This window comes from Leptinotarsa decemlineata, unplaced genomic scaffold, assembly GCF_025532065.1.
Source record: "Leptinotarsa decemlineata unplaced genomic scaffold, Ldec_3_MD MMD2_tig00078422_RagTag_RagTag, whole genome shotgun sequence".
Classification (NCBI taxonomy): domain Eukaryota; kingdom Metazoa; phylum Arthropoda; class Insecta; order Coleoptera; family Chrysomelidae; genus Leptinotarsa; species Leptinotarsa decemlineata.
Genome location: NW_027412747.1, coordinates 23323080 through 23348800, shown reverse-complemented (window position 1 = coordinate 23348800; position 25721 = coordinate 23323080). Strand labels below are relative to the sequence as shown.

At 37.4% G+C, this 25721-nt stretch overlaps 2 protein-coding genes across 2 annotated transcripts in view; one reads left to right on the top strand and one right to left on the bottom strand.

Annotated features, from left to right (window-relative positions):
- Positions 1 to 918: 918 nt before the first annotated feature.
- The window catches only part of LOC111507483 (deoxyribonuclease TATDN1), a 147547-nt gene continuing 122744 nt past the window's right edge, over positions 919 to 25721 (top strand). The window contains exon 1 of the mRNA XM_074186223.1: positions 919 to 1044. The gene's annotated coding sequence lies outside the window, so the exon portion shown is untranslated. The remainder of the gene's footprint in view (positions 1045 to 25721) is intronic.
- The window catches only part of sano (CABIT domain-containing protein serrano), a 54963-nt gene continuing 36466 nt past the window's right edge, over positions 7225 to 25721 (bottom strand). Inside the window, exons 2-5 of the mRNA XM_074186221.1 lie at positions 22188 to 22680; positions 18625 to 18826; positions 18136 to 18462; positions 7225 to 15134 (exon numbers count right to left, since the gene is read on the bottom strand). Of these exons, the coding sequence (XP_074042322.1) occupies positions 14333 to 15134; positions 18136 to 18462; positions 18625 to 18826; positions 22188 to 22659 (1803 nt within the window). The 5' untranslated portion in view covers positions 22660 to 22680 and the 3' untranslated portion in view covers positions 7225 to 14332. The remainder of the gene's footprint in view (positions 15135 to 18135; positions 18463 to 18624; positions 18827 to 22187; positions 22681 to 25721) is intronic.

The window sequence follows — 25721 nt, the reverse complement described above, 5'->3', positions numbered from 1 at the left end:
AAGCTCTATCATCATCGTATTCCAATTCATTTATTTTACAAAAACGAGCTGTTAGAATGTCTATACACGTAGCAGAATTGAATGGGACTTTTAGGTTTCATTTCAGAAGAAACATAATTAATATAACAAACCACAGTCATTAATAGAAAAACTGATTTCTCAAAATAGAATTGAAAGGGAATATTTTTAGGTGAGACTCATTTTTGAGGAAGTACCTGGGTGGTACCTGGGCGACTGATAGGTGTCCAGCCACAGTCCTGAACGTCTCCTATTGTCGTAGAGGATCCACTTTTTATCATACTTGACGATCCGATCCTAAAAAGGATCGTTTTGGTTGCGCAAAAGCAAAGAAGAACATACTTCGAAATGTGGCAACTTTTGTCGATCGTTCAAATCGTGCACCCACTTATCGAGTTTTTTTACCTCTCCAATACGTTTAAAACCCTCCTGAGGAGCTGATGCCCAGTTCTTTCACCATCCCAACACCATTTGTGATGGGTCTGTTCCCAACCAGGTCCTCAGGCCTGGTAATACAAGCTAAAATTATTGAACGAAATTTTGTAAAGTAATTAACAACACTATTTGACAAACGCCTGGTTGATTTTTCAGGCTGTTTCGATAGAGCACTGGTTCAATTCGAACTCGTAGAGAAAAATTGGCTTGAAATCGTTCAAGGACATCATACTACATGGGCTGAAAAGTCTCCGGCCTGACACATAGATGGCGCTTGTCATTGCATTTACCGCTTTTCAGTTGATACTAACCTTCAAAAGAGAGCTGTTGAAATTTCATAAGTTTGTGAGTCATTGTGCTGAGAGTGACACTAGTTTTGTTATTTTCAAAACAATGGATCATAAACAATTTCGTGTTTTAATTTTACACTGCTTCTTGTTGGGAAAAAATACCGTTCAAGAGAAGCAATGCCTTGAAAAGTGTTATAAGGACTCCGCTCCATGAGAAACAACAATTAAACGTTTTGCTGTGTTCAAACGTGTTCGTAGAGACCCCGATGATGCAGAACGCAGTGGACGTCCAAAGGAGGCAGTAAGTAATAATAATAATAATAATCATAAATGCCTTTTATTGTTATTCGAGAATTTTTTATACTAACAAAATTGAGTGACAAACTTTGAATCGATAGAAAATCATGAAATTAAAGAAAAAATACAATATAAATCGTAAATTATGGGTGCATACATAGCTAACAATAAAAATCATGATGAATTGAAATGAAGTATGAGCTATAATGAAGTAATTGATGTCTGGTTGCATGAATATGCTTACTTACTGCTTATCAAGTAAATGATGCTTCAATTTATATTTGAACTTATCTATATTATATAATTTGAATTCATCAGGCAGAGTATTATACATTTGGATGGCATTAAAGACAAAACACCTTTTGAAAAAATACAGTTTTGTGCTGAAGCATGGTCAGCGTAGATTTGTATCTGATATTTTGTGAATGTATTTTGAAAAGAAATCACAATAGTTAAAGTGACTCAGGACAAGTGATTCACACAACGTTCACTTTATTTTGAAATTGAAAATATGACAATTACACTGTAAATAGGTTTCAGAATTGCCAAAGATTTACTAATTAAATTTTTTATGTGCTGAGAGAAACGCATGTCTGTATCTAATACTAAACCAAGATTCCTGGCCGTTACAGATTTCCAATGGAGTATTATCAGTTTGAAGATTGAACCTATTCTTTAAGAAGTTCATATCATTTTTACTACTTTGGATTTTTCTGAATTGAGTTTCAAGTTGTGTTGTTCTAATGCTACCTTGATTTTATTCAATTCATTGTTCATTATTTCTTCTGCAGACTCAAAATTTTCAGTACGAAAACTGAAATGAAGCTGAGTATCATCTGCAATAGTTTCAACTTCACAGTTTTCTATTCCGTTTAAAATTTCTGCAGTAGGATATATAATAAAAAGTAACGGACCGTCTACGGACCGCAAATGGTTGACCCGCGATCGCCCTAAATATTGTATTATATACCAAGTACATATAAAAATTCGTAGATGAGGTATACCATACTTTTATTAATTAAAATAACACAAATAAAATCTAACCTAGTATATATTCTACTTCAAGTTGTCTAGTTAACCTGTTTGTTTCACCTACTAGTGATAAGTTTCCTATCCAGCCTGTGTGTGTGCGTATTAAAAACTGGCTCAAGACCGTCGGTGTAGTTTCTCACATTAATAAGAGGTCTTGTATTTCTTTTATAATCCAGAATGTGATTTGAAACCAAAATAATACGTAGCATATGTTTTTTCTGGATCCCGTTGAAATTTTCCCACAGTATCCGGACCCCACCTAAAATTATTTGTCAACCCCTGGTTTAGAGCATAAACCGAATAGGAAAAGTGTTTCGAAATTATTTTTTCCTAGGTTTACTTGAAAGTAATTGTTTCTAGAGGGATTTTTCTTCGAGCTTGTTTCTGAAAATTACTTATTTGCATGAACTACACATTAATGTAAACAGTTTATTTGGAAATTATCTGCCACATTTTTTTTGTATAAAGATGGAGAACTGGAAAACCAAAACCTTTCCTTTCCAATGAGTACATCAAGTTCAACGTAGATGTGGCGTACAACTCGATCGCTTATTCTGTTGAGTCCACTCCTCATCTCACAGTGTTTTTCTTATACACGTCCCTCGATTTGCATTTAAATGCATTATGCATCTCTGACGAGCAAAGTTCAAAGCCCTGAGAAGATATAAAGGAAATGGGAGAGGTATTATGAGTACTGTTTTACGAGTGAAGCGATATGTGAGAACTTTATAAAGATGTGACTGTGAATAAATAATAATTGACAAATGCTCATATCCAATCAGGCTTATTAGACCAGGGGCGTATCCAAGAGATTTCACCCGAAGAAAATAATAGTTGTATCACATATTTCACGAAAGTTTTTGTGAGTTATGCACAGTTTATTTTACACACAATCTTGTTTGAAAACAGAACTAATTGCCCCCAACCAGGGATATCACAGCCGACTGGTACGGGAGGCAATAGAGATCCACAAACACACGGAAAATTTTAACAGAAAAGAAGAAGCGGTGAACCTCAACCGAATATGGAACCCCATTTTGAGGAATTCGAGAAAACGAACAGAATGACACCAGGCAGCAAGATTTGTAAATGTTCCAGGTTCAAGTACAGGTACAAGTGCAGGGACAAGTACGAAGCTTGAAAGTTAGTCATCGGAAAGCAAGCCATGCCAACCTCTGAAGAAGATAGCCACTCGCGCAAGCGAAACGTCAGGAATAAATTCCAAAAATAATGACACTGAAAACCTCAGCCGCGAAAGTCTAAACCATTTTGTCAAAACAAAAAGAAGATCAAAGTTTAAGAAGATTTTTGTGCACTTTCCACGGATATTATCTGTGATAATTTTCCAACACACTGGTGAGTAAAATCAACTCAGCTCCTGATTAAATAGATTCGTGTTTATACAGGACATTTTTCAGCTGATTCCACTAATGCTACCTCGGAAACGGCAATACCTATAAAGTCGTATAAATGGGACAAAAGTTGGAGAACTACAATAATCTCTTATCAGATCAAGAATATCGGTTGTTGTTTTTGGAATATTAGCTAAAATCTATAGTCTCGTTTTTGAAAGAATATTTCAAAAACAATCACTGGTATTCTTGATCTGGTGATAGTCACAAAAGGGAAATTTACAGGAACCATATCGGAGCGTGTGCAAAAAGCCTTGAACATCGTCGGCAGATGGTGCAAGTCACTCAGTGACTGCCCAAAAAATCACTGTCGTCGCGTTCACAAGGAAAAGAGTGATGCGAGGACTAAAACCACCAATAGTCAATGAAGTGAAGATCCCTATCGCCAAGGAAGTCAAATACTTAGGTGTGACTGTCATTCACAGGCTCACGTGGAACCTCCACATCCAAGGATGTGGAGGCCAGGATGATGACAAGGCCAGGATGGCCTGGGACTCTGCAGAAGAATGTTCGGGAAAGACTGGGGGATGAACCCAAAATGACACTCTGATTATATACAAGGATAGTGATACCCACGGTAACATACGGTGTAGTGACTTGGTGGCCAAGAACAAAGCAATCAGGTACTGCTAGGCTATTAGGCGGCATACAAATGCTGGCGTGCCTAAGTATCGCAGGAGCCATGAGAACGACCCTACCTGCAGCACTTGAGGTCCTACTGGGACTTCCACCATTGCACATCCATATAGGCTATGCAGGAGCAAACCCCAATCAGACTATTTGAAACTGTACTATGAACTGAAGGCAGATCCAATACCTAGGAATGCCCGTGGATAACACAGTTCCGCAGTACAACTTTGAAAAAGATTTCATCATCATACCAACTAGAGAGGACTTACAAAACGGCCCACTGGTAAAAGAGGAAGAAACGTGGTATACAGATGGCTCGAAAAACTTTCGACAGTGATCTTTAAAACCAATTTCGGCAAGTACCCTTATTGCCTTCTTCTGCATTTTAAAAATTGGCATAGCTGATGTGAGAGTGAAACAGTGGAAAATACGTGGTTTTAAGAGTTGCAAAATTAGTTATTGTTTTCAATTGTCGTAAAATAAATAAGGAACTAGATAGTTTTTTAACTAAGTGATCAATATGTAACTGCCAGTTTAGTCTGAGGTCCACCACTAATCCAAGAAGTTTTACGCTTTTTGTTTCTTGATTACCAGTTGATTGGTGATTTGCTGATATTTGCAATATTTGTGTTTTATTACTATTTAATTTTAATTTGCTTGCTGCAAACCATTCATTTGCCTTGTTAGTAGCGCTAGTCAGTGAAGCATCCAAATTTACGTTGTCTTTCTCAGAAATAACAACCGTTCGGTCGTCTGCAAAGAGAACTGACCTATAAGGTGACATAAAGCAGCTGAGGTCATTAATATAAGTGATAAAAAGGAGGGGGCCTAAAACCGAACCTTGGGGTACTCCATGACTAACAATCTGAAAGTCTGATGTTTCAAGGGAATTCCTCTAACACCATAATAGTTTAGTTTTTCCAAGAGAATGTCATGTGACACACAGTCAAAAGCTTTCGAAAGATCGCACAGCATTATAGCTGTACGATTGCCTTGTTCAAGTGATTCTACAACGTCACAGAGGTGTCACCTTTTTTTAAAAAGAGGTAATACTTTGGATAACTTAAAAATGTTAGGGTATACACCAGTATTAAACATAATGTATATGAGCTCAGTGAAAGGTTTTACAGCAATTAAATTGGTTTCCTTCAAGATTCGACTATTCAGTTCATGAATATCAAGACAATTAGAATTTTTTAAAGACTTTATGGTTGAAGAGACATCAAAATGAGTAACAGGGTGCAACTAGAAAGAACTGAACGGTGCAGAAAAGTTCTTGAAACCAAGAAGCTCGTCACTGGATATGTTGGGAAGAAATTTAATAATATTAACAGCTATTTCACAAAAAAAACCATTGGAAGATTGAAAAAGCGTATTACTTGTCACAAGACTGACATTCGGTGCAATAAACCAATTCGCACACCATCGACTTAGATCATGGGTTCTCTTTTGACGATATTAAAATTTTAGAATCTGAAAGAACTTTTTTAGAAACCTACTCTCTTTTTAAAGATTCCGATACCATCAACTCCAGGACAGTCATTGAGAATCTGAGCCTGTTACATATTTAATCTCCTCAGTTTGAATAAATATAATAAATTTGATAATTTTCAATAATGAATTGATTGAAAACCCTAACTTTCATTTTCTATCATGATAATTTTATTCTATTGTTCTGTGAGATCTCACTGGCAACACTGTAGTGGTCAGAATATTGAAATTGCTGTCACGCCCTTTCTGTCACAATTCATCAGTCATTAATGTCTGACAACCTGTTGATTACAACGCCCCATTTTCATGTTATCTCATTTTATCATATAAATTTCATATGTGGACTCATGTTTTTGAATGAATTTATACTTGACATACATAATGAGTGATTTTTTTGCTGTTATCTTTTTGGCAACACTGTTTTTCACAGATCACGCGTGAATCGTGTCTTGTGTAATTGTCAAACTTGTTCAGTTTGGTCTATAATTTAACCATGAATCGACTTACGAATGAACAACGCTTGCAAAATATTAAATTTTATTATCAAAATTCATGCTCGGTGAAGAAAGTGCATCGTGCACTTCTTCCAATTTATGGGCAAGCTATTCGGAAGCTTGTGACTAAATTTCGAAGCCAGTTTACATTATTGGACATTATACCACAAACACGCATACATAGAGTGAGGGCAGAAAAAATATTGCGGCTGTATCCGCCAGTGTTCGTGATGACCGTGAAATGTCGATTCGCCGCCGTTCACAGCAATTGGGGCTCTGTTACTCCACTACATGGAAAATTTTGCAAAAGGATTTGGTTGTAAAACCTTAAAAGATACAGCTGGTGCAAGAATAAGAGCCACACGACCTCCCACACCGTCTAACATTTGGTGAATGGGCGCTGGCAAAGTTGGAGGAAGATCCACATTTTTATCGAAAAATTGTGTTCAGTTTGGTATGGATTATGGGTCGGTGGTATCATCGGGCCGTACTTCTTCAAAGACGACAACGGTCGAAACGTTACTGTGAATGGCGCTACTGTGTGATGATTGACGACTTTTTGTTGCCCAAAATGGAAGAATTGGACATGCCTGACATGTAGTTTCAACAAGACGGTGCAACATGCCACACAGCACGCGAAACAATGGCCCAATTAAGAGCCGCCTTCGGTGAACAGTTTATCTCACGTTTGGAGCCCGTCAATTGGACACCTAGATCGTGTGATTTAACGCCTTTGGATTATTTCTTGTGGGGTCATGTTAAGGCTCATGTCTGCAGGGATAAACCAGCAACGATTGACACTCTGCAAGCCAATATTGAAGCATTTATACGTGAAATACCGGTCGATATGTTGGAGAGAGTGTGCCAAAGTTGGACCTTGCGCATGGGCCATCTAAAGCGGAGCCGCGGACAACATTTGCATGAAATCATCTTCAAACATAAAATTATATGGATCGTTCTATGGATTCCAATAAAGATTTCATCAATTTTTTCAATGTTTTTGTGTTGTTTTGAAAATCAAATCCTATACCTCTTGAAAAATCACCCGTTATATGAGTATTGTGTATGAGTACACGTATTCAATGGTACTGTTAGTGAAATTGGGAGAAAATATTCACACACAACTCAAACACAAAGTTATTTATTTCTGAATATATTTTACAAATTTTTGGATAAATATATGTTTCACGTGTGATACAATAGCTATAAATTTTATATACCAAAATACATGCGAAATATACATCCATTTTGTATAATAGTTCTAAAATGACTACACGAAGGCATTATGGAATAATATGTATACAATTCAAAATATACAGGATATTCTTCGATGGAGAAAAAATGTAATAGTGCCAACATTTTGTTTCGAATTGAATTTTTTGATAGCCAGGAATTGAAAATCTGTTACTTTCATTGAGATCACACCCAAGAAACACATTGAAACCGAATTAGATTGTTGTGTCTGTATTACTGGAACAAAAATGCAAACTAAATATCTGGTTCATTGAGTAATCTAAAAATGCCATATATCGATAGTTTGGAAAAGAACATCTACATCCGCTCGTGAAGATTTCAACAAACAGATGGCACTTAGTTTCATGCTTTGTAGAAACTTGTTTATAGAAAGATATTGAAAAAAAAATACGAAAAAATGTACCTCAAGATGCATAATTTTTAATATAACAATAATAAGTATAATATTCACAGAAGCATGCAGAGTGCAGATGTTCCAAACCTTCTGGAATGTAGATTCATAATGGAAATATACTGCTTTGATACACGAACTTAAATGCTAGAAACTAAAGTGTAACGTACAAAAAACTTTTCATCACAGATGAAATAAGCATCAGTATATCTTGCCTAATTCCCTACATATGGCAAAACAGTTGAATGATATGTCCCTTTAACACGATTTAGGTAGAAGAGTTCTTTCACTGAGTAAAGGTTTGTCTTTTTTGCCGTCTAAAATCTCTGGACTGAAAAATAATCAAGCAACAGCTCGAATTTCATAGAAATATTAATATAAATAAGAATGTTTCAATATTAATTACAAATGAGATTTGAAATGTTTTGTCTAATTGATTCATCATTCTACACGGTTACTGTCAAGAAAAACAGTATTTCCGGACTTGTTACGTAAATCACTCTTTTATCCCCCGCCGCCTATGCCATATCTTTGCAAGCGAAAACACGCGATTCGTCGTCAAAGCTACGCATACCTACCTTTAGGTAGGTACTGCCAATGAACATTATTTGTAGAAGCCAGAATTTGTATTCTTCATTTGCCACGAACAACGGTACCCGTTGACAATAGCTTTCACAAGAGTACCGCCCACTCTAGTCGATGCATATTGAAATTCAGCAGCGTGGCCTACTTCGAACTCATTCTTGAGTTACGTTTACCTCCAACTCCAGAAATCGGGCTGCGTGTTTCGGGATTGGCGTAATTTATATGTAACAATGTTTTTTTCTAATCATTTCGCTTCTGCCAGTTAACTTTTTCTAAGTTGACACCATCTGAAATTCATTAGAAATGACAGTTTTGTCACATGCATTATTTCTACGGTGGTTACTCTGTATACTTGTCATTGTTGACAGCTGTCATCTGTAGAACATGTTTGTATTATCCAAACTTGAGTTTATTCTCTGTTTGAAAGTCGTTTTCAATGTATTTATTCGATAGTTTATATCAATAAGGATTTTGTTTTCAGCACATACATTTTTCATGAGTTGGATACTCTGTCATTAGTATCAGCTGTCATTTGTCAATTTTTCAGTTTTATCACTTGTATATACAACAAAATATATATATTTGAGGTAAGATAAATAGAGTAGTTATCTCTCAGAAATAAAATATTTGTGCCAAACGTTCATGGGGTCGTGTTCAAATCCGCAATTGCGGAGGCAAGTTTTCAATTTAACCAGGAAGTCAACTTATCCGATGGTTCCGTTATCTTGTTTCCATTGGTTGGAGCAATCCATCAAAAACGAGCCCTACGGTTCTGCTAAGGATCGGAAAAAATTGCCTAACTTTCTTGTCGTTGGTTGAAGAGATGGATGAACATGTCGACGCTATGATTGCTACACACAACGATAAAATGTTAATCCGAAATAGAAAGTCATTATCTTCTTCTTAACCTCAGAACCGAAACAGGACTGAAACCCAGAGTTTCAGTTCTGTGTTATTGACACATGATCAAAACAACTGCAAACAACAGCCCTAGGACACAGACAAAAGCCGTGGAATTGTTCAAAATGTCAACATTGATTTTTGACGTTCGAGTGTTAAGATAGCGGCTCTTCTGCCTCCTTTTTCTATCAACGTAGAACAATGCGCAGACAACTTCAAGTGGTGTACTATTATAGGTATGACGAAGATGTTAACGTAAGCACTGCTGGCTTATGAAAATCAGAATGAGCAGCAGGCCACATATATACAACAAATCTTCAACCAGACAAGTCTAAGTATATACTCAACGCCTCCAGAAGCCTAGGACATATTTACTACCTGTGACAGTGTCACACAATTCTGTTCGAGACAACGGATAGTTGAAAAGATCACTGTCATCTGTCAAGCTCTCAGTCAATTCCCAATATACCATTTTCAAACCGTCTTGTAATAATTACAGTGTTCAATAAAAGTTGGACAGCTCACTGACGATCCACAACTCCTTGCAGAAAATGACATAAGCATTCAGTCATATAAAGAGTCGAAAACTCTTTACGAAACCGAATCAAATTATTTGCTAGGGTCCGTGGTTTCTGTCGTCTTCAGTTTTATCAAATTTTCATCTGGGGTTCATTGACATCTGTGTAATCCAACCTTTTAGATTTCAAGCGTTATTGCCAGGAGTGTTTTAGTTTCTTTCTGTTTTCACGATTTCAGTGTTACGATCTTCGTTCGGGTTTAAAGGCTGTTGTGGTTTGGAACCGTATCCTAACGCCAGCATGAGTGGCTGGCTTCCTCAGAGGTCTATTCATCCTGATGGTTCACCGATGACTCGGGATCTCTAGTTCGTAATCTGTATTTATGTTGACACTAGAAAGGCGGGATATCTGTGTCAACATAAATACAGCTTACGAACTAGAAATCCCGAGTCATCGGTGAACCATCAGGATGAATAGACCTCTGAAGAAGCCAGTCACTTGTGCTGGCCAAACCATGACGGTCTTCAAACTCGAACGTTGGTCAGTGTTACTGAGGACCAACGATATTGTTGTTTTCAAAAGAGTATTTGTTGTTTTGAAAGAGGATTAGCGGTGAAATATTTGAACAGAAAGTGTATTTTCTTTTGAATTGATAACGGGATAAGATGAAGCATCACTGCCTGCTTGAGTTAACAAGAAGACGGGAAAATAGACGGGAAAAAATTAGGTTGATCAAATAATTTCCCATTCAGTAAAACCCATGCTGGTTTGGTTTCATTAAGGAAGCATTAAAATAGAAATTCCTTGAGTAAATGGATTTTCATTTCTCCTCTGAATATATGGAGTTGAAGATACAGATGTCAACAAAATATGGTCCCAGAAAGAGTTCCTGTCATCACAAAAGGTATTTTCTCAAAGTTTTCTATTCTACAGAAAAAAACTTCGACTCTTTGACAGCTCTGATGCCAAATTTTCAGCCGATTGATTTATTTGGTGAATGACTTCTCAGGAAACGTGATTCCGTCCGCGGCTGGCAGTTCTAAAAGTATGTTTTCCGCTATTTTATCTTCCAGACATTTTGAAATGAAGGTAGATTTGTAGTTACATTCGATCCATGTGGATACTTTCCAAAAAATGATTGTTAGAATCTCGATTATTATAACAATGAATGTTATTTGCTTGTGGAAACGTGGTCATAGTTTCTTTTTGATAACTCTTTCTTTGATCCTCGAGAGAAATTCAATAGGGTTTAAAACGTCAGTCATAATATTGATTGTTCGCAAAAACAAACAACCTTGACTAACCAAGCTTTTCATTTAGGATATTTTCCAACTTTTCTGTAATAATCGCATCCGATCTTTCGCAATACCCGAACCGCGGTTTTGATGATCGTTCAATCAAAACAAATCAAATGCAGTATTCAACGTAAATGTCAGAGATGCAGACACAACCCAACCTCCATACAACACCGTTCACCTACTGTTATTTCTCGCTGAATAATTTCGTAACGTATCTCTTAGACGCAATTGCAATCAGTGAAAGTACCCGACCTAATCATCGTAATTCGAGTCAGCAAAGGCCACCGTCAACTGTTCGGTTCAAATAAAAAAATTCACTTAACCTAGGAATCACAAGTCTTAATATTAAGAAATTCAAACACAGTACATACGAATCACAAACAGCCAAGCTGGGGAAGACTGAGAACAGGTGAAGAACAAATCCTTACTGATTATTTTTCAGCGGTATTCATGACATTTGATTTTATGTTACACGAATAACAGATAACAATATAAAAAGATCGGAAGAAAATTCTTTGAATAGTGTAAAAGTCTTGAATTTTATATCAACATTAAGATGAGTACCATTTTTACTAAAAAAATACAGCGGTCAACCATTATGAGTGAAACATCAGTTAGATAATTAAAGCAAATGGACGTCACACATATTTTTTCTGTTAGTCCAATATTGAAATAACCCATAAAAATACTTCATTAAAATATATCCTCTTCTCCCCTTTGATACACCACAATTTTATTATCATGTAACTGACTGTTATTTAAAGAAAATTTTAATAACTGATTATAATTGTTTTGATTGCAATTTTATTCAATTTACAATTTTTTTTTATTAATTTAATTTAGTTTATTCATTTATGATTTATTTAATTTTATTTAATTTTTTGTAATTATTTTAAAATGTCCTTGTAGAACGAAACTGCATTAACGTTAGTTACAAATGAAAGTGGTAATTAAACATAAAAACTTTTATTTCTAATATTTTACGATTCTTATGTTTCCACAGAAACGTCATGATTTAACTATTTTTTCACTAACCATTCACACATAATCTTTGTTAGGAAGTTCAATTTGATACTTTTCTTAGCGATAATACTGAAATCATCCTACAAAGTTGACTAACCAATCGAAGTTCAGTACGATTATTCTGAAGCATTTTTTAATATTGAATTTCACAAAAAGGATTTGAAGCTTTATATCTTCTATTGATTATTATCTGTCTATTAATATACTATCTATTAATATACTTCAACAAGATATAAAGCTTCAAATCCTTTTTGTTAAATTTAATATTAAAATACTGAAAATGAAGGAAAATTAGTTGCATCATTCAAAAAAAATAAAAAATTCATATATATATATATATAATTATTTCTGAAATAGCTAAAAAAGAAGAATTGAAAATTAAAGAAGAAGAATAAAAATGAATAGATGAAAAAAATAAAAATTAGTAGCTGATAAAAAACAATTATATTAAGCAAAAAACCTGAAATAAAATGATAATGAAATAAAATACAATTAAAATTGAATAAATTGAAAAAAAAAAAATAAAATTAAAAAGTTGAGAGATTCCAAGCCAAGTTGATTCAAGACGTTTCCATTGTTGCTATCCACAATCATCTTTGGGTGATGACTGGACCGATTCCTCCGTGAGCTGACTATTTATAGGTCGTTCGAGTACTTTCACTTATATCTGCTTTCCTTTTTCCACTTCACTGGTTCAGTAGGAGATGACCGTTTGGCGGGAGTGGGAGATGACCGTTTGGCGGGAGTGGGAGACGACCGTTTGGCGGGAGTGGGAGATGACCGTTTGGCGGGAGTGGGAGACGACCGTTTGGCGGGAGTGGGAGATGACCGTTTGGCGGGAGTGGGAGATGACCGTTTGGCGGGAGTGGGAGATGATCGTTTGTTGTGTATCTTTACGCTAGGTGGAAATCCATAATCAAGCGAAAAATGGCCAACTCCGGCGAAACAGTTTTCTCCCACTGAACCATTGAAGCGGAAAAAGGAAAGCAGAGATGAGTGAAAGTACTCAAATTACCTATAAATAGTCAGCTCACGGAGGAATCGAAACGTCGTGAATTAACTTGCCTTGGAATCTCTCAACTTATTAATTTTGTTTTATTTATTTTTTGTCCAATTTGTTTCATTTTTACTTGTATTTTATGTCACTATTACTTCATTGCAGGTTTTTTGCTTAATATAATTGTTTTTTTTTCAGCATTTTCAGCATTTTTATTCTTCTTCTTTAATTTTTAATTCTTCTTTTTCAGTTATTTCTGAGATTTCAAATCATTTTATATAATATCAGACAATGGAAGTCCGAAATAATGAAATTCACGATTATTCTGTTTTTTATTATGTTTTTTATTCTGGAAACAATGTTGATCAAACTCACGAAGTTTCTTAGTAAAGACGGCCTCTTTTTCTCTATAGGCAATTTAGTTCCTACACGTACTAGATATCGCACGATAAAAGGTAAGACACCGTTAATTCGACTCGAGTTTCGACTTCTGAGAGTTGTCGTTCGTAGGGGAACGTCAGCTGGTTAACGAAAAACATAATGCAATACGTGAAATATGAACTATGGAACAAGGGTCCAAGAAGTGCTGCTATATATTTTCTGTTTTTCTTTGGTAGAAACTAAAACCAATAATCTTCTAAAACAGTATGTTTTTTAAAATGAATAATTTTTGTATTCATTTACAACACACAGAACAAACAAAATAACATTTCTTCGCTAAACATTGACAAAATATTCACGTCTTCACTTATTTATTACGTCATATGCGGATACCATAACAATAACCTCACTTTACTAAAAAAAAATCTATTTTTCGGAAATGTAGACATAAGTATATTACAGAAAATGTCAGCATATCTGCCTGGAGGTGAGAAAATAAAAATTTGGTCAGTTTCTGATATCATCTAGTATATTTTAGCAATGAACCAAGTTCTGTGAGTTTGTGATAAAATCAGAGAGGTAGAGATTGGAAGTCACGTCTTCAATGGTGCTGATCAAACAGAAAAGAAAAATTCTGAGTTAGTTTCATATGAAAACAGATTTTATCTAACAGAAGTAGTCATGAGATTTTTTGTTTGGTGTATGAAGGATCTGTTGCCAATTTTTAAATACGACATGAGAAAATATTAGCACATGTTCTCCACCTGCTCCCAACTTTCGAAAATAACAAAGACGGGCCGCTAATTCTACCCACAACTCTTCCTCGTCACCTCAAAAACAAACCTGGTCCTCCGCTTCTCGCAATCTCATCTCAGCCAACGAAAAATTACAAATAAAGCGTGCCTCGTCTCTGGCCATTCACCGAATATTTCGAATTCTTCTTATGTACTATGGCCGCCGGCTCCATCTTCTTCTTCTCGACCATGGGCATCGATATGTCGGGGTGCTCCCGAATCTCCCACACTAGATTCGTCAAACTTCTAGGCCTCGAGAGCTTCCTGGACCTCTTCTCGGGCTGCTTCTGACCACCAGAATCGCCCGACGCGCGTCCACCGGAGTTACTCGAATCCAGAGTCCCGTCCAGCTCCATAGCCTGCTGCAGGTTGTTCAAAGACTTGTAGCGGATGTTGAACAAGGGCGAGCCTGACTTAGAGATCGGACTAGGGGGGGTTTCCTTCATTGGCGAAGCTGACTTTTGGCGCAACAGCCTGCTGCGTTGCGAGTGTCCGTTCTTGACGTATAGCTTGGGGAGTCCCGGAGGGGTTTTCGACACGTGGACCTCGGCTTTGGGTAGGCCGTCTCTGATTGAAGCTGATTTTCTGTTCCTCTTCTCGGCCTGAAGTTTCTTGGTGGGGATTGTTTCGATAGGGGGCGGTTCGGGCTTGGTGAGATCTGAGACTGGGTGCGAGGGGGTCGAGCTGTGGGAGGTTATAGAAGGGGAGGGGTCCGAGAAGGGGGATTTGATGTGTTTAGGTAGGGGCGCGAAACCCCGAACGTAGTCGTAAATTTGGTCGATTTCGTCGTAGTCTTTCGAATGAATCGGCACTCGATATTCGTCCCTTCGGTGGTGGGAGTGCTTGGTGCGATGGTTGGCGGAATCTGAAGATGCGCTGCGTCTCAACAGGAATCTGTAACAAAGGAGATACATTGACGCAAAGTCGGTTGTGTTTTATTTATCAACGATTTTGAAAGTGTCAAGATTTCAATCCTCATTATTGGATCTGTAAGGAATTGACTGTTTTCAAAGCGTTTATTTCAAAGCTATTAATATCAGTTCGGTCTGATGTGAAATCAGGAGAAACATCGATTGAGTAACAACTTCATAGAAGGGAAATTTGAATTTTCGTTTTTGGATTATCTCATTTGTACCTGTGAATTATTTGTAGCTACGAAATTAGGTGGCTTCTACACTTTATTTCCCCCAATACCCCCAAGTCACGTTAGTTCATGACGTTTCGATTGTTAGTATCTACAATCGTCTTCGGGTGATGACTGGACTGATTCCTCCGAGAGATGACTATTTATAGGTCGTTCGAGTAGTTTTACTTATCCCCGCTTTCCATTTTTTGCTTCACTGGTTCCGTGGGAGATGACCGTTCGGCGGGAGTTGGCCATTTTTCGCTTGATGATGGGTTTTCATATGTTGTGTATCTCTACGCTGGCTTGGCTGAATACGTTGTTGGACAACATGTATGCGGCTTCCTTGAATTTTCTCCTAAACCAATGTTCCTCTCTGTGCAAGATCTCAGCTTGGGACCACTCGATGCTGTGTTGATGGGTCCAAACTCTGCTATTCCTGATTTGCTGGTTTCCCCTCGCTGTGTGTGTTTCTTGTGCTCGGCAATGCGAACATTCAATGGCCTCTTAGTTTCGCCAATATAGGATTTTCCGCACTCCTAGGGTATCCAGTAAATGCAATTCTTGGAATCGCAGTCCGCGTTTGGTGGCCTGGTTGCTACGGATAGTGTTACCGGATCTGAAGCAGGTTCTGATGTTGTACTTGGAACCAATTCTTCTTATCCTCTCCGATAATCCTCTGATGTAGGGCAGTACAAGTACTGGTTGTGGCGGCTTCTCTTCCTTGTGGAGCTCTTGCTGTCTTCTAGCTGAAGCCTTTTCTACCATCACTCTGGAGTAACCATTCCGTTGGAGGTCATTTTTGATGATGCCTAGTTCCTTTTCGATTCCTCTCTTAGTCGATTGATGGTGGTTAAATTCGTGATTGAGATAATGACCCTTGTGAGTGGGTCTTCGGTATACAGATGTTCCCACTTAGTTTCGAGAAGGAACTAGGCATCATCAAAAAATATATTCAGCGGCATGATACTCCAAAGTGATAGTAGAACAGACTTTGGCTAGAAGACAGCAAGAACATCGGAGAGGATAAGAAGAATTGGTTCCAAGTACATTAACAGAAACTGTTTCAGATCCGGAAACACCGCCTCAAAATTGGACCAGCAAACCGACGAGAAACCAGCAAATCGAAAATAACAGAGCATGTGAAGACTCATCAAACATAACATCAAGTGGTCCCAAGCTGAAATCATCCACAGAGAAGAACACTGGTTTAAGAGGAAGTTCAAAGCATCGGCATATATGTTATCCAACGACGCATTCAGCAAAGCAGATGTAAATGATCAAATCAAAGAGCGCACAAAGATAGTTCAGCATGTTAATCAAATATCACAAAAATGACACAGAAATGATGACGTAAATGTATAAATAATCAAGAAGTAATAGCCCAATGTTTGTTTTGCCAAACTAGCTCGTATATCGCATAATTCTGACCAGTTAATGAATCAATTAGCAAATTACCTTGACCGGCAGTCTGAATTATCCCAAAACAAACTTCAAAAAACCACATTATAAGTAACTACCCACTTGGCAAATATTAGTGGAGGTCACGTAAACACTTAAGAAACCTGAATTAAGTAACATATCATCAAATAATGATAGTAATCATAAGTTTTCATTCCAGTTTTTATATGTTAAAATATTTATTTGTGATCGAAGCAAATAATAAATAACTGGTTCCAGAGGTATATGATACATACAGAATGAAACTTGTCCTGTTCAAAATATTTGCCATAAATCAGTTTTCTATGAGGCATTTCTTTAGGGCAGACTTGAATACCATTCCACTTCATCACGTTTTCTATTAGTAAACTAATTGGAAAGTTTGCCCGATTCATACGATTATCATTTTGAAAATGTTCTACATGAAACTGTATAGCCCAGTATCATAACAATTACTCTATTTTGACAAATAAAAAAGAGCTATTGAGAATCAATGAATGTTTAACCCACAATCCAGTGAATTCTTTTTTTCGATATGATTTTCAGTTCTGCAGAGGAATCTACTTCAATAGCAAATATTGTATCGTTGGTATAAAGTGTATTTTTTTTTAGTATTCAGATATATCGGTAGATCATTAACGAATAATGAAGATCTGGACCGGGAATTGAACCCTGAGGATCTCCTGTAATAATATCCTATACGTCTGACTGACTATTCTCTTTTTTCACGCATATTTTCCTTTGTTTTGAGTAACGAAAGCAATTTCTAAAAAAGATCTTCTGAATCAGAACGAGTACCCTTTGCTATAGATGAGTATTATGTTAATGGTATCAAATGCATTGGTCGAATTAAAGAAAAGTGCTTTAACATATATAAAGTTCATATATAAAATTGTTAACGACGAATAGCTACAACTTCTGGATGTTCTAGTTATAAGAAACGCCGATAAGGGTTTACATACAATTTGATATGTCAAATTAAAATAGCACACCAATTATAGAATGTAATGTCGAATCTATTGGTACATGTATGGATCGCTTTTATAAAAATATCTTTTTTGTTATTACTTTTTGGCTATTATCTGCATAGAAACTATTTTTAATATGCATCTTGACGAACGCTATAACTTTTCTTCAATTTTTTTTATGGTTTTTGGATAATAACGGTGATGTTGGACTTTCTTGTACCAATGATTCATCCTGTACTGTAAACTACAACGTGCAGGTTGATTTATCAAGAAAATAATGGAAAAATGAAACATCCGGCCCGTAGGACCACCTAAAATTCCAGCCTGTTATAACAGGAACACCTTGTAACTTTCACACACTCACCCATTCTTCAGCTCCTGAGTAGGTGATTGTTTTTTCGACTCTCCCAGCTTCCCGTCAAGGACCTGTATCCTGTCGGCTACTTCCGCGGCTAGTTTCGTGCACTTTTCCACCAGCCTGTTGAACTCCACCATCCCCCTCAGCTGTTCGTCGTTCCTCGTTCGAAGGAGCTTCAGTGGGGCGGCTAGGGGGAGAGCGGTGACACTTTGGCTTTCTTTCTGGAGGGGGAGAGCGAAGATATGCTCTTCTTCGAAGACGGAGAGTAGCCGCAACTCGGGGACGAAGTGATTGGGGGACTTGAGGCCGCGGGGGGCGGTTCCGTGTACTAATCTGCAAAGAAAAAGAGGTTTGTTTATCCGTGAGTCGTTGCCTGGTCGACGGTGTTTTCGGGAGGCCCAATGGCACTCGCACAAATTAAAATGGTGTTAGAGTGGATCTTTGAAAATGTGCCACAATTATATCTTAAAATACATACAATAACACAAAACTTACCTAACAGTAATGGGTAGGCGCTTACTAAGGATATTTTTCGCTGTATGAACACCACTAATATTATCTTCTCTCGCCAAGGCAGAAAATTTTCCTCGTTGTTCCATACCTAGAAGAATTGTGTCTCTTTTGCTGTCAAGGCACTTGAGATAGCGGCCTTTGGAGCCAGGAAAGACAGCATCACCTGTTGGGACTAGTATTTCTCCTAGAACAATGAGAAAATGATTTTCTTTTTTGTCATATTTCAAACAGGAGAACAGAGTATGTCAAAATTATAATTAATAAACTAGCAACCCTGTTTTGCACCGGTAGCCGAACATAAAATCGTATGTATATTGGACAATTTTGGAAAGAAAGAAATTCAAACAGACAAGAAACGCGTGACATCGAAAGGTTGGTGTCACATGTTGCCAAGAATGAATGCTTGAAGGAAACTTTCTGAGGGTTGTAATGAATATCAGCTAAGCAACATTTGATCAAATTTCAAATTCGCTGATCCCATTTCAGTTTTGACTTATTAGATATTGAATATTACTGGAGTTTTATCAACACCAAACCGTAATTTTTAACACCTCGACACGTGTTTCAATCACCAAGTGTGATTGAAGAGTAACAGAAATCTTCCTTTCGAAGATGATGACTTGGTGATAGAAACACGTGTCGATGTTTTGAAATAACAGTTTGGTGTTGGGAAAAAACTCCAGTAATATTTATTACTACACCAAAGGTTCCAAACAATGCATCACAATTATTAGATATTGAATGAAATTTAAGTTATGGATTCTGCTGATCCGTTGGATATAATCATAAGAAACAAATTGGTTTACAAATATCATGAGGTGCCGTATTGCAACACCACCAGCGTTTATAGAAGACTTGATTAGAAACAACACGACATGATTCCTGAAGACGCCAATTTGGTTGGTGACACCGGCGTCAAGAAGACCGTTGCAGTTCTGGTGATTGGAATTGGCCGATAATTGATGAAAATCCCCATCGTGTTCGAGTTTACAGTCGTTCTTTGAAAAAGAGACTTGGGTGTGACTTGAAATTCAGTGTCGGATAGATTAGAAGTAGATGAGTTGACTTATACGCATGTTTTTTTTTATAAAATGAAGAGATCGTCCTGTACCCGAAAAATATTCACCCAGAAACAGAAAAACATTCATTTGAAATGGGGCAATTAAATACATCGATCGAAATGGGATCTTCGCTTTCTGACCTTGAACAACCTACTTCCATTTACCAGCCCATCAGATAGTCAAGAGCCGTTGCAAAAAATGAAACTCCGTGAACCATGGAAATATAATCGCATGCATTTATTTGTCTTAAGTGGCTCGATATTACTGAAAAAGCACCTTCATTACATTTTCATCAGTTGCATGTTGCGTAACACAATCAAATACATATCTTGAAGGAATTGTAATGTTCGTTTCATTATTTAACACCAAAGCTGACACTGAATTAGATAATTTCTGGAATAAATAATGCAGAATAACGATGTACGAATCACAATTCGGAAAACAGAAATGCTCGATGTGCACCAAGACTTCTATTATTGAGTTCCACGGAGCAGAAATTCCAAGTGAAAGTGATATGAAAGGGGCTTGATTTGGTAACATGTACAGTATTCTTGGAAGAGTTCTACCACAAACCTTCACGCTGACTTCATTACCTTATTCTTCATATACAAATACATACTGCATCATATAACTCTTACACACGTCACATCTATCTTGAGTGGGTAAACTTACGTTTTATAAGAGAAAGCATGGGATTTTCAGCCAGAAACGGCGTTTTTATTGAATGACGTATTTTGAGACACCCTGTACACATTGAAGAATCACACGTTGAAACGATAGAGCCCCGTTAGACTGTCATGTTTTTTAAATGACGTATTTCGAGACGCCCTGTACACATTGAAGAATCACACGTTAAAAAGATAGAGCCCCGTTGTTTGTTTTTTCTTTAATGATGTATCTTTGAGACACCCTGTAAACCTCGATAGCAGCCATTTTTTTTTCTTTAACGCTACACTAAATGTAGCCATGTTTTTTTCTTTAATCCGATTTTTCATTCGTTATTATTATTGTACCATTGTTTTTATATTTCATTAGTTCGGACTTCCATTGTCTAATATAATATAAATTGATTTGAAAAACCTGAAAAAAAACAAAAAACTGAAATTACAAAGAAATAACATACAAGCTACAACCAAACAAATAAAAATTGAAATATTAATGAAAGCTGAAAAATAAAAATTAAAAGATTTCAAACCAAGTTATGTCACGACGTTTCGATTGTTAATAGCCACAATCGTCTTCGGGTGATAACTGGACTTATTCCTCCGATATCTGTCTATTTATAGGTCGCTCGAGGGCTTTCACCCATACCCTCTTCACTTTTTCCGCTTTATTGGTTTTTAGCGGGAGATGACCGTTTGGCGGAAATAGGTCGTTTTTCCCTTGATTAAAGGTTTCCATATGTTACGTATCTCTACGCTAGCTTGACTAAAGGCGTTGTTGGACTAAATATACGCGGCTTCTTTGTTTCTCTTTGTGGATGATTTCAGCCTGAGCCCACTTGATGTTATGTTGATGAGTCCACACATGCTCTGCCATTCCGAATTTGCTGGTTTCTCCTCGCTGTGTGTGTTTCTTGTGCTCAGCAATGCGAACTTTCAATGGTCTCTTAGTTTCACCGATGTATGATTCTCCGCACTCGCAGGGTACCCGGTAAATGCAATTCTTGGAATCGCAGTCCGCGTTTGGTGGCCTGGTTTTCGTGAGGCTGCTACGGATAGTGTTCCCAGATCTGAAGCAGGTCCTGATGTTGTTCTTGGACCCAATCCTTCTTATCCTTTCCGATAATCCTCTGATGTAGGGAAGTACAGGTACTGGTTGTGGCGGCTTCTCTTCCTTGTGGAGTTCTTGCTGTCTTCTAGCTAAGGCCTCTGCTACCTTCACTCTGGAGAGATACGTAACATATGGAAACCTCTAATCAAGTGACTAACTTAATTTGAAATCTTTTGATTTTTATTTTTCATCTTTGTTAATAATAATTTTCAATTTTTATTTTTCAGCTTTTATTAATATTTCAATTTTTATTTGTTTGGTTTCAGTTTTTTGTTTAATAAAATTGTTATTTTCGGTTAATCTTATTATTTTTTAATTGTTATTTTAGGTTTTTCAAATCAATTTATATTATATTAGACAATGGAAGTCCTAACTGACGAAATACACCACGTAACATTGTCAATCACCTTCTAACAAACATTATTTTGATAATTCAACCGCGTTGCTATCTCTCAACTGAATCTGTTCGATACTCATTCTATCCTTCTATGCATCGATCACATCACACACGTCTCTTTCCTACTCACTAACGTAGCGACGTCCACTAGGGAATACGCTCCAAAAGTCTCATATCTGATCTACTCTTTCTTCCTTCACTGTCTACTCCGTGGTTTTTCTGAGCTGTTTTTGAGGATTTCCAAAGATTGTTTATTTACCAACGCCACTAATCAACTTGGCCCATATGAACAATACCTTGAAACTAGTACTTACCTGCGAGTACGGTCCTGGCGCCCTCCGGCACGACATTCCCGTCGCCGTCAGTCTTGGCCTGCACTCCGCGCATCGTCTCGCGCACAAGACACCCCTCCTCGGGCCTGCGCCTCGCCAGCTCCGCGACGCTCTCTATGCAGCGGCCGGCTCGGCCTTCCTCGCTGAGCAGCTCGAAGTATCCCGAGTACGTGTCGGGGATGACGACTCGCGGCCCGACGCACACGAGCCGCCGCCCCTCCTTGATCTTAACTGCCTGCGCGACGATCTTCTGCCGCCGACCGGCAGACACGAGCAGCGCAGCGCTCTGCAGGCCCGGACTCGGCAGCGTGGGCACCCCTAAGCCGCCGTACTGGCCCTTGATTATCTTGACGACGGCCGGCAGGCGGTTCTTCGAGACGAACTCGCGCAGATAGCTGCCCTCTTCGGCCCAGCGCGCCGCCGCCACTGTGATCTGACCGTCGGTCGCTGCCATCTTACCGTCTCACTGGCATTCCTGCAACGAAATAGGTATTAGTATTACATAAGTCGTAAAATTACAGAAATACTCGTTCGTAAAATAATTTTTTGCTGCGAACTGGTTTATTTTGGGCAAAAAAAACCAATAGACATTTTTTGTTTAGAATGAAACAGGCTATCGGAAATAAATTTTTAAATGGTAAACAAATAATAAGACAAAAAGTTACATTGGACATAAATTTTAGGGGTTGCGTTTTCCACCCCTTACAACCATGGGGTAAACTGAATAAATTACTGGCTAAGTGTCTTTTTGGTAGTACAAAACGTCAGGTTAATTTCAATATTGTAATTTTGTCAGTGCTTATGAAAAAAATAGTTATACAAATTTTATGTACCCCCTTTAAGGGGCTGTATCTTAACAAGGGATGCTCCAAAGAAGTTTCTTCATATGAAAGATCCTATCTTTTTTTCGATGAGGAATTACCTCCATGCTTTGACAATTGATAACGGTCATTTTATTGAAGCTACATCTGTCATTTATTCAGCCTGTTTTGCCAAATCACCTGTCTTGCTAATCGTCAACAAGCAGTGATACTCAACAGTAGCTTATCAAACTTTCAAACTATTAAGCATGACGTTCCGCAAGGGTCTGGTTTGGGCCCGCTCTTATTTTTCATTTATGTGAATGACTTGTGCAAATATATGATGCCGTTCAAATCGGTTCTCTTTGCGGACGACACCACTTTAATTCTGTCAGATAAAAATAATAATATGTTACAGTCTCATCTCGACGAGGTATCTACTAGTGCTAATCAGTGGTTTGTATCTAATAAGCTGAAACTGAATTGTCAGGAAACACAATACATCCAGATTTCTGCTAATAATCACTCCCCTGGGTCTTTCTAAAGAACGAACTCGGGAGGAACTTTTGCTGCACGAATATCAATAAAAAGTCCTGAAAGTATCTTATCGCCTCGGTTAAAGTTTTAATAACCAATATCTCAGGCCGGGAGCGTGTTTCGTGGACTGTGTTGAAAAGTTAATCACTTTTCGGAGTATAATTCCCGATAATGTGGAATTCACGTGTTAGAGAACAGTTAAGACGATCGTACGAAACCGAATTGATAGAGCTTTAATCGGTTTCTCACAGCGAGACACATATCAAGCCTTCGGCAGTAAGCAATGTTGCCATCAAAGCAGGCAATACGCAAAATGTAAGTATTTTGCGTATTTTAAACCACACACCACTTTGCATCAGCAGATCAGATACTTGGTGAAATGGGCGGTCGAAAAAGATTGACCAAACCATACTTTATGCTCTTTTATGTTTTGTGTACAAATATATAATAATAATAAAAATAATCTTTATTTGAAATAGGAAAAGTCCTAATTTACATACATTTCTAATATTTTTGTTACAAATTTGTTACATATTGAAATGATTTGGAAATATATAACAAACATTAGATGAATACATTCTTAAGTTGATCAATAAGATAGGCATGATAATATCTCAAGACCGAAAATTGTAGCTAAAGGTAACAAACACCTAATACATATCATATTTGTACAACAAATTTCTTCAGTTTGTTTTTGAACATGTTCAGACATGGGCTATTTTCAAATATATTTGGTAATTTGTTGAACCGATCAAAACCTTCGAAAAACAAAGAATCCATGGTGTTTTTGTTTTTTGTTCTATTTATATATAAATTATTTTTATTTCGAGTGAAGTGATGGCGAATCTCGTGATGAAAGATAATGTACTGTTCGAAATAAGATGATCCTAAATTGATCAATATTTTGTACACGAAAATCATTGTGAAATATAATAGTCTTTGGGAAATGGATTGCCAATTTAAAACATTAAGCATAATAGGAAATCAATGATCGATCTATGCTATGAAGTTGAAAGAGAGTGACGACATATTTTCCGCCCTAGATAATGAAGCTCTGCCCCCAAACATATCCTGGAGTTGCTGGATTTCATCCAGATGCACAGGCACCGCTCTTAGAGCGCCTTAAGAATTTTCCTGTAGTGCTTGTGTTTTATCCTTAACAGAAACCTGTTAGACATGGGCTGTGAAAGTCTACAAAATCATTTGATCTTTTAGTTCAATTTCATCATTGTTTTCGTTGAACTGCTTTTCTGTAGAATTTCACGTACAGGCTTTTTTCGAGGAAGTGATTCAAATATGCATCCATGTTTCCGCGATTTTCCGTTTCTTTTTTCAATCGGCCTTGAGCAAGGCTGTTTTATCGAGTTGGCAACAGTGGCTACAAGGTGTTGTAAAGTCCGCAATTTAAAACACCCCAAGGTATGGGAGTTGAACAAATTATCTGAGAATTACGTGCGCAAGCGTGCACTCGACGGGTTTTTTAGAAAACGATTATACAGCGAGGGTATGAAAAGTTGTTGAAGATGAATCAATGAGAACAAGATATAAAAAATGTCGAAAAAACCTGACAGAATCACAGACTTACTAGACCAGCTGTTTGATAAATGTACTCAATTCATTTTTTGACCGGTGCTCAAAATCCCTGCATTGAAAGACATTTTGTGGGGGAGTTAATTTTTCTTGCGACGGAAACATCGCCATAATTCACCAAATGGTGCCAAATTAAAGTGGAAGAGATATCAGAGGTTATAAACATGTCAAAAGATCGTGTTCGTGTTCTTGGCGAGTCCAGTCGCCATCTTGAAAGTTTCATCTGCCAATTTCACTTAAAAATAAAGTACTTATGCATTGATTTCATTATCCAAAATTCAATTTTTTGAGTTGACTCGTTCAAAAAGCAAAGGGGGGGGGGCATTTAAGATATGCACTGTATATTAAATCAACATTTATGCATGAGACAGCTGTCCGCGTGTTGGGTGTCGCTTTTGCTCACGTTAGACCCAAAACGTGTTCGAATGAACATTTCCAACGCTATGTTGGCACAGTTTAGGCGCAATAAATACGAGTTTTGGTTCCGATTAATTACTGTAGATGGAACTTGAATACACGATTATACGCCCGAAACAAAAATACAGTCCAAACAGTGGACTGTGGAAGGGAAACCGGCTCTAAAAAATCA